General features: G+C 44.9%; 1 protein-coding gene across 1 annotated transcript in view; it reads right to left on the reverse strand.

The window, feature by feature from the left end:
- Nucleotides 1–10148, reverse strand: part of HNRNPM (heterogeneous nuclear ribonucleoprotein M) — a 22908-nt gene that overhangs the window by 780 nt on the left and 11980 nt on the right. The window contains 9 exon segments of the mRNA XM_027706100.1: nt 288–339; nt 1149–1334; nt 1336–1931; nt 2786–2884; nt 3567–3641; nt 5323–5367; nt 6156–6257; nt 8588–8648; nt 9740–9789. Coding sequence (XP_027561901.1) covers nt 288–339; nt 1149–1334; nt 1336–1931; nt 2786–2884; nt 3567–3641; nt 5323–5367; nt 6156–6257; nt 8588–8648; nt 9740–9789 — 1266 coding nt within the window.

The following is a 10148-nucleotide window of genomic DNA, read 5'->3' on the forward strand; positions in this document are numbered from 1 at the left end:
CCTGGGCACACTCTGGCTCCTGTTCAGCTTCTTGTCCATCCACACTCCCAGCTCCCTTCCTGCCTGGCTGCTCCCCAGCTCCCTTGTCCCAAGTCCCTCTCCAGCTCTCCTGGAGCCCCTTTATGCCCTGGAAGGGGCTCTCAGGTTTCATCCACAGGATAAACCCAACCCAGAGATGGAAAAGGGGACAAAAATTTTGGAAAAGCAGGTGTTGCCTGGGTTAGGAACTAGCCATATATTCCTATGCATTTCTCCCAGGAATTACCAGGGAGGAAAAAATCACTTACCACATTCATTAAATTTATCTTTCAGCATTTTCCATGTAAAATCAAAAGGCAGCTGTGGAAAAGAGAAGAACAAACCATTACTGAGGCTCTGCTGAACAATCTGCAACATTCCCAACTCCCCAAAATCCCAGGATAGCCAGTGAGAGAACCATGGAGTCCTGGTCCTCCAGGAGCTCTTCTCCTGGGAAGGAAATGGCTCCAGCTCCCAAAATTTGGCAGCATCCAATGTTAGACATTGTGAGTGAAAACTGAGCAGGGATGAGAGCAACGGGTCAGCCCTGATTCCATGGAATGGGGGGAGAGGAAAAGGGGGGGAAAGGCAAGGAAGAGGGGGGAAAGAAAGGAAAAGGGAGGGAAAGAAAAAGGGAGGGAAAGAGAAAAGGGGGAGAAAGGAAAGGAAAAGGGGGGGAAAGGAAAGGAAAAGCAGGGAAAGAAAAGGAAAAGGGGGGAAGAGAAAAGGGGGAGGAAGGAAAGAGAAAAGGAGGGGAAAGGAAAGGAAAAGGGGGGAAGGAAAAGGGTGGGAAACAAAAAAAAGGGTGGAAAACAAAAAAAAAGGGGCAGGAAAGAAAAAAAAGGGTGGGAAGGAAAAGAGCAGGAAGGAGGGAGAGAAAAGGAAAGGTGGGAAAGAAAAGGGCGGGAAGACAAGGAAAAGGGTGGGAAGGAAAGGAAGAGGGAAAGAAAAGGAAAAGAACAGGAAGGAAAGAAAAGGGCGGGAAAGAAAGAAAAGGATGGGAAGGAGGGAAAGAAAAGGAAAGGTGGGAAAGGGTTGGAAGGGAAGGAAAAGGGTGGGAAAAAGGGTGGGAAGGGAAGGAAAAGGGCAGGAAGGCAAGGAAAAGGGCGGGCCAGAGAAGCCTGACTCACGTTCCTGACGAAGATCTGACAGGCTTTCCGGGCCACCCCCGCCGCGGGGCCTCCGGCTCCTCCCAGGGGCCCCGCGAAGTTGCCGGCGAAGTTGCCCCTCTCCATGTCCATGGGCCTCTCGAAGTTGCTGCCCATGGCCAGTCCCATGCGCTCGATGCCCGCTCCCATGCCCTGCCCCAGGGGGGGGGCCCATCCTCTCCATGTTGGCGGCTCCCAGGCGCTCCAGGCCCATCCTCTCCATGCCGGCGGCTCCCATGCGCTCCAGGCCCAGGCGCTCCATGGGCGGCGCCCCGATGCGCTCCAGCCCCGCGGGCATCCTCTCCAGCACCTGCCCCATGCCCGCGCCCATCCCGGCGGGCACCATGCGCTCGATGCCCAGCCCCATGCGCTCCATGCCCGAGCCCATGCGCTCCACGCCCGAGCCCATCCTGTCCATGGCGGTGCCCACGCGGTCGATGGCGGCGCCCATGCGGTCGATGCCGAAGCCGATGCCGGTGCCCATGCGCTCGATGCCCGAGCCCATCCGCTCCATGGCCGGGCCCATCCGCTCCATGTTGGGCGCCAGGTGGTCGATGCCCAGCGGTGCCATGCGCTCGATGCCCGAGCCCATCCGCTCCACGTTGGAGCCCATCCGGTCCAGGACCAGCCCCATCCGGTCGATGTCGGAGCCCACCCGCTCCATGCCGTGCCCCATCCCGGCGGGAATCCTCTCTATGCCCGAGCCCATGCGGTCGATGCCCGGTGCCATCCGCTCAATGCCCGGAATGCTGGCGTTGCCACCACCTGGAACACAAGGCAGAGGTGAGCAGGAATTAGACAGGGACATAACAGCATTAACACCTTCCTGAAATGATTTACCACTCCTGAAATAATTGATCATTCCGGAAATAATTGATCATTCTGGAAATAATTGATCATTCCGGAAATAATTGATCATTCCGGAAATAATTGATCATTCCGGAAATAATTGATCATTAGGAATGCTGGCATTGCCACCACCTGGAACACAACACAGGGATGAGCAGGAATTATACAGGGACAAATATATTCCTGAAATAATTTATCATCAGGAATGCCAGCATTTCCAAAACCTGGAACACAAGGCAGAGGTGAGCAGGAATTAGACAGGGACAAAAATGCCTAAACATCTTCTCATATTCCTGAAATAATTTACCATTCCTGAAATAACTTATCATCAGGAATGTTGGTATTGCCACCACCTGGAACACAACACAGTCTTCCAGTATTCTTCTTTCAGAAGTGCTTTAATGCTTAATATCCCTTGTCTATTGAAGGGTTAGAGCCCTCAAAACTATTTTTATTGCATTATAATATATTTAAATTAAGTGTATTAGGGCTGTCAGAAGTTTCCTGTCATGTCTGAAACTCCATTTCCCAGTGTTTCCATCTGCCTCCTGTTTGGTTTTGACCAAACTCCTACAGCAAATATATATAAAATATAACATAAAAAAAAATATAATATAAAAATAAATATAACATAAAAAGAAGCATAACATAAAAATAAACATAACATAAAAATTAAAAATAAAAATAACATAAAAAATAATAATAAAAAAATATTATAACACACTCATGATTTTTATGTGCAGTAAATGGAATTTATTTCATGTACTCACCCATTCCTCTCTCCAAGGTCTCTCCAAAACTCCGGGACATTCCCATTTCATTTCTTCCAAATTCTCTTTCAAATCCTCCCCCCATGGCACGATCCATCTCTGGAAAGATGGAATTGGGAAGGTCAGGGGGTCTAAAAATGGAGTTGGGGAAGTTCAGGGGGTCTCAAGGTGGAGTTGGAAAGTTCAGGGGGTCTCAAGGTGGAGTTGGGAAGTTCAGGGGGTCTCAAGGTGGAGTTGGGAAGTTCAGGGGGTCTCAAGGTGGAGTTGGGAAGTTCAGGGGGTCTTGGAGATGGAGTTGGGAAGATCAGGAGGTCTAAAAATGGAGTTGGGAAGTTCAGGGGGTCTCCAAAATGGAGTTGGGAAGGTCAGGGAGCCTTGAAGATGGAGTTGGGAAGTTCAGAGGGTCTCAAATGTTCCTGAGAGAACATTTTAACCCCAGAATTGTTTTTAAAGATTCCCAGCAAGGGAAGGTTTTTCTCGTGTTCTGAGCATTTTGTGGTGTCTTCACGAGTCCAAAACCCCAAGGAAAAGCAGGACTCATCCCAAATATTTCTGAGGCTCTGGAAAAGCCTTTCTGTTGAGCACAGAATCTTTTTGAACCAACCCTTCCCAGCAGCATCAATCAATGACTTATTTTGGGCAGCTTGGAGGCCACGAGTGACTCGGGGACACTCTGTCAGCTGGAAAAGCTTCCAGTTATTCCCAAATAAAGCTGAGAAGAGGGATACACTTCCAGGGAACACACAGGAAGGGCTGGACACACAAAAACCCCACTGCCTACCAGTCATCCTGCCCATGTTCATCCCGGCTGGGAAGCGCCCGATGTTTTCCATGGCACCGAAGGGACCCTCCATTCCTATAAAAACAAACAAAAAAAAAAAAAATAAAAAGGTATTTTCCAGGGATTCTTTAGCAATGCATTTCAACTCCTATTAAAAAAAAAAAAAAAAAGAGATTTTCCAGGGATTCTTTAGCAATGGCATCTCAACTCCACACTGAACACACACAGCAGGGAGACGAAGACTCTACGTCGCCAGTTCCCAAAGCAGGATTTGGACAAACCACTCTAAAATCATGGATAAATCACTCTAAAATCATGGAATTACACAGCAGATCGGGAGGGACCTTAAGGATCATCCAGGGATGTCATTCCCTGGATCTCCTAAACTAAGGAGGCTCCTGGTGATGTTTTTTGGGAGGGTGTAGGGACACGTCCATGAATCGCTGGCGCGTGGCCCCTTCCCAGGGGTGGGAACAGGTTGTGGGAATGGGAATTTTCCAAGGCAGAGGGGAACAGGAGTAGTTCCAACAAAGACAAGAGGGTCAGGAGTGCTGCTGGGGGGGGTCTGGGGCTGGGTTTTAGTAGCAGGGAGGGGCTCCAGGGGTGGCTTCTGTTGGAAGCTGCCGGAAGCTTCCTCTGTCCCGTGGAGCCAATTCCAGCTGCTCCAGGATGGGCTTCCAAGGCCGAGCCAGTTGGGAGAAATAACCACCCTGGGATAACATATTTAGGAACAGAAGGTTGTGGCACAGAAACAATTCCAGCCAGGGAAGAGAATATGGGAACAGGACGGTGGTGCACACCAGGGCTGGGGCAGGAGGAGCTCCAGGTGCTGGAGCTGAGGCCCTGCAGCCCCTGGGGGATTATTGGGGTGCAGAGACCCCCATGTACCCATGGTGGGGGACACTGGGGTGCAAAGACCCCCCTGCAGCCCGTGGGGGGGTCACAGGGGATGCAGAGAACCCTCTGCAGCCCGTGGGGGGGGAGTCACAGGGGTGCAGAGACCCCCCTGCAGCCCCTGGGGGACTATTGGGGTGCAGAGACGCCCCTGTGCCCATGGTGGGGGACATCGGGGTGCAGAGACCCCCCTATAGCCCATAGGGGGTCACAGGGGTGCAGAGACTCCCCTGCAGCCCATGGAGGAGCCCAGGATGGGACAGGTGGATGCAGGAAGGAGGTTGTGACCCCATGGGATCCCCAGGATGGGGCAGGTGGATGCAGGAAGGAGGGTGTGACCCCATGAGATCCCCAGGATGGAGCAGGAAGGAACCTGTGACCCCGTGGGATGCCCAGGATGGAGCAGGAAGGAGCCAGGATGGAGTTGGGAAGTCCAGGGACCCCATGGGATCCCCAGGATGGAGCAGGTGGATTCAGGAAGGACCCTGTGGGATAACCAGGATGGAGCAGGTGGATGCAGGAAGGAGGCTGTGACCCCATGGGATCCCAGGATGGGGCAGGAAGGAGGCTGTGACCCCATGGGATCCCCAGGATGGAGAAGGTGGATGCAGGAAGGAGGCCCAGGATGGGGCAGGTCCTGCTGGGCACCTGCAGCCCCTGGAGAGAGCAGGAGACTCCTGGTTGTGTTTTATGGGAATTATCAACCATCCCCATCCACCCACACTCAAAAAAACCAACCCCAAGTTATTCCCAAATCAGTGATGATCTCCCAGCACCCCAATCCCTGCCAGACAAACCCAACTAAACCTCCAGGATTTTCAGGGAGCCCCAGCTACAGACACATCAAAAAAACACATCTTACCTCCCATTTTATTCATTCCAAAGCCCATGCCTTCCATTCCCATGCCTCAAAACAAAAGAGAAAGCTTTTATATAGCACAATATCACTCTTGCAAAAATTCCAGAAAAGAAATAAAAACCACCACAGTTTGAACTGAAGAGCTTACATGGGATAAACCCCGAGAGGAGATTCCAGCATTCCTTTGTCAGGGAAAAAAAAATAAAATAATAAATCGTAAAAAAAAAAAAAAAAAAAATCAAGCAGCAAAAGGAAAAAAAAAAACCAACCAAAAAAACCCAACCAAAAACACCCATTTGGAATTTTAGAAATTGAAAGCTGAATGTGTGCTACTGGTTTTTTTTAGGTGGCTCTTTTGAAAACTTGTTGCTGTGATTTTCGTACCAGATCCTACAGGAAAAGATTTGCAAAGCCCACTAATTAATGACTGGATTGTGTGGTTTAGGGAGTGACAGGTGGTTCTCAAAGTTTCTCATGGAATATTTCCTTGCAGTGTCTGCTGCTCGTGCTCAAGAGTCAGAAAATGAGAGCTGTGTGTCGACCCCACAGTGGTACAAAAAAAACCAAAAAAAAAAATAAAAATACGGAGCAGTCGCTTAAATTCAGTTTTTTCCATGATCAAAGCTCAATAAAAACTCAGTTGGCTTTAACATTCCTAAGGTAATTCCAGCTTTTTTTTAATTTATTTTTTTAATTTAATTTTATTTATTTATTTTATTCTATTTATTTTATTTTATTTTAATTTTTTTTGAGGGGGGGAAGGCAAAACAAAGCTAGCTACCTTCTACACAGCTTAAAGCTCTCATGAAACAAAAGCATAGGAGTAATCTTCTTACCTCCAGGTCCCATGTTGCCCATTCCCATGCCTTTGTTTATATGATTTGCATCAATAGGTTGACCTCCAGGTCCTAATCCCATGCCAATACCACCAAGACCATCTGAAGAAAATATTCAGATATCAAAAAAGCCTCCTTTCCATAGTCCGACAAAACAGCAAGTTTTTTTTAATGCTTTAAAGTTAATTGAACTTTTCATTCTCCAAAAAAAAACCAAAAAATGATAAAAAATAATAATAATAATTAAAAAAAGGAAAGCTTGCTGTGTCCCCCCCCTTTGGGGTGTGCTCTTAAAGCAGGGGAGGAAATCCTGAGTGGATTTGTCTGGAAATAAAGCTCCAAACTAGCTCAAATTAGGGGATTTTATCAACCATTTTGCATCTGACTGGTTGGAAGCTGACTCCTGAAAAATAACTGGCTAGAACACTGCTTGGTTTGTGGGGACTCCTGGAGTGGAGTGGGCAAATTTGGGATAAAGATCTAAAACCTGGGCACAAATGGATCAACCCTGGACGGGCAAAAAAACGGGCTCGTTTCTCCCACCTTTGGCAGGGAAGGAACTGAGCCACAAAATTCCAGAGCTCTGGTTCTGACAGCCACCTATGGAATTCTGAGCACACAGCCAGCCTCTTCCCTGAGCAAACAAAAACATGGCAATGCTCCCAAGGGCAGGAATTTCCATCTTCCAGCGCCCCCCAGACCCGATTAAAGGATTTCCCCCCAAACCCAAAGAAAAGAAGGAAAAGCCCTGATTTTTTTCCCTGGATCAGGAAGAAAAGTTCTCTGCTTGCACTTGCAAAACAAACAAAAAAAACCAACAACTTGAGTGGCATCAATCCTTTGCCTAAAGGATTCCCTGGTTTCCAGGATTCCCTGGTTCCCAGGATTCCCCGGTTTCCAGGATTCCCTGGTTCCCAGGATTCCCTGGTTCCCAGGATTCCCTGGTTTCCGGGATTCCCCTGGTTTCCAGCTCAGCGTCAGAAACACAGGAAAATCTTTGTTTTAAAGAGATTAAATTAAATTAAATGAGGTCCCCCTCCCTGCCCCAGTAAAGGTCAAAAAAAAAAAAAAAAAACAGGCTTCCAGTGGGATTTGAGGTTTTTTTTTAGGATAATTCCATTGGAACCCAATGGCTTTCTCTTGGAGAAGAGGAATGTTGGTAAGAGTGGTTTTAATGGTGCTGATTAAGGCTTTGGCAGATCCAGAACCTGCACTAATTAAGGGCTGGATTGATTGAGGATCCCTAAAACTGGGGCTGGTCCCCGTGGGGGATGAAACAGAACTGGCTGAATTCATGGAATTGTGGAATTCCCAATGCTTTGGGCTGGAAGGACCTAAAAGCCCATCCAGTTCCATGGCAGAGAGGGATTAAAATTCCATTCCAGTCCCAATTTTGCTGCATTTAAACCAATCCAGGATGTGTTTTCCCTTTTCCAGCTCTTCCCTTCCAATCCCAGCTCTCCCTCTTCAGGAATTCCATCTTATCCCAGCGTGGCTGAGGTTGGAAGGGACCTCTGGAGTCACCTCGAGCTGGTTATCCCAGACCATATCCCAGGGATTTGGAGTATTTTTCCAAGGATTAGGAGACTCCACAGGTTCTCTGGGCAGCCCAGGCAACCTCAAATTAACATTTCCTTACACTCAGATGGAGTCTGGGGTTTCCTACTGTTGTTTGACACTTGGAGTTGGAATTCATGAAAAGATTCCAAGTTGGAAAGAGCAGCTTGGAGTCACCAATTATTTGGAATTTCCAGTCTCTCGTGTTTTGGTCTCTGGTTTCTCCAAAAAGAGTCTGGTTCCTTATCCTTTCTGGATTTATATCCATGGATAAAGTCTCCTTTTCTGGATTTATATCCATGGATAAGGTCCCCTTTTCTGGATTTATATCCATGGATAGGGTCCCCTTTTCTGGATTTCTATCCATGGATAAGGTCCCCTTTTCTGGATTTCTATCCATGGATAAGGTCCCCTTTTCTGGATTTCTATCCATGGATAAGGTCTCCTTATCCTTTCTGGATTTCTATCCATGGATAAGGTCCCCTTATCCTTTCTGGATTTCTATCCATGGATAAGACCCCCTTTAGAAATGTGAAGAGCTGGAAGATTGTCAGGGAGAATCCAGATCCCATCCAAGGAGGTGCCTGCTGGATGATGTTCCCATGAAATCCCACAGTTTTAGAAGGCATTGGGATGTTGGAATTGGGACTTGGAAGCCTGGAGAAGGTCAATGGGATCCTGTTTTAAGGTAAGTTCTGGCCATGAGCTGAAAGGAGTCTCCAAAAATAGTGTGAGCAGCTCTTGTTCACTGTTCCCCCCTGGGTGGAGCTGGGAGTGTTTGATCCCAGTTTTTCCATGGAATTACTGGGGCTGGGAGCAGGTCCCAGTTGGCAAATGAAAAGCAGAGGGTGTTGAATTGTGCAGGAAACACTTACGAGGGAGTTGTTGGGGTCTCTCTGGAGGGAAGAAATCTCCTTTGGGAAAGGCTCGTTCGTCCTAAACACAAACCAGCACAAAGTTGGCAAGAAGAGCAACTTGAAATTTCTTTAAATTTATAAATGAAACCACAGGAATTTAAAGCTCAGGCAACCCTCACTGTATTTTTTAATTGTAATGATAAATCAATGAATTTCATTACTGGACTTTCTATTTAATATTTTTAAATATATTTACATTTAATACATATAATTTAATCAATTAATTTGAATTAATACAATTAAACAATTGATTGTAACCGTAAATTAATTACTAATTCAAGATTTAATATTTTAAATATATTTGTATTTAATAAATGTATTTTAATAAATTTGATTTAATTAATACAATCAAACACTTAATTGTAAGAATGAATTAATTAATTACTGGATTTAATATGTAATATATTAATATATTTACATTTAATATTTTTAAATGTATTTACATTCAATAAATAAAATTTAATAAATTGATTTAATTAATACAATTAAATAATTAATTGTAACGATTGATTAATTACTGGACTTTATATTTAATATTTTAAAATATATTTACATTTAATAAATGTAATTTTAAAAATTAATTTGAATTAATATAATCAAACAATTAATTGTAACAATACATTAATTAATATATTATTTTAACATATATTTACATCTAATAAATATAGTTTAATAAATAAATTAATTTGATTTAATTAATACAATTAAATGATTGTAATAATTAATTCAATTACGGTGTTTTCTATTTAATATTTTAAATATATTTATATTTAATAAATATAATTCAATAAATTAGTTTGAATTAATTAATACAATTAAACAATTATTTGTAACAATAAATTAATTAATTTAATTACTGTATTTAATGTTTACTATTTTTAAATATATTTACATTCAATAAATATAACTTAATAAATAGATTAATTTAATTAACACAATGAAACCATGAATTGTAACAACTGTAATAATAAATCAGAATTCATCAGTTCAGATCACACAGGATTGGGCAAATCACACTGGATTCTGATCCAGCCTTGAAACCCCACATTCCCCCTGAATCAGGAGCGGAATTCCCAGTTGGAAAAGCAGGAAGGAGGGGCCTGGACTCACCATTTTCACGTGCATGGGTCTGTCAAAGAGCAGCTGCCCATTGAACATGGCTGGGGGGGTGTTAAGGATCCTCCTTCAAATCTGAAACCTTTGAGTGCCCAAAAACCCCCTCAGAAAACCCCCTTCCTGAAGTTCCAGACCCCAGAGCAGCCAAAATCAGCCAAAATCCTGAAATCTCCAAACCTAAAAACCCTTTGAAATCCAAATGTGTTGAGTTTGAACATTCAAAGGGCTTTTTGCAGTTAAAAAATGACTTAAAAATTCAGCCAAAATCCTGCATTCTCCTGAGAGACAATTCCTTGGAGTTGGAATTATTTCCTGGTTTCCTCATTGGTTTCCATCCACCCCAACTTGACTTCCACAACACCCTCAGCTGTCCCACAATCTCTGTTTGCTGAGGGATTTGCCC

This window comes from Neopelma chrysocephalum, unplaced genomic scaffold (genome assembly GCF_003984885.1).
Source record: "Neopelma chrysocephalum unplaced genomic scaffold, ASM398488v2 Primary Assembly neopelma1_363, whole genome shotgun sequence".
Classification (NCBI taxonomy): Eukaryota; Metazoa; Chordata; class Aves; order Passeriformes; family Pipridae; genus Neopelma; species Neopelma chrysocephalum.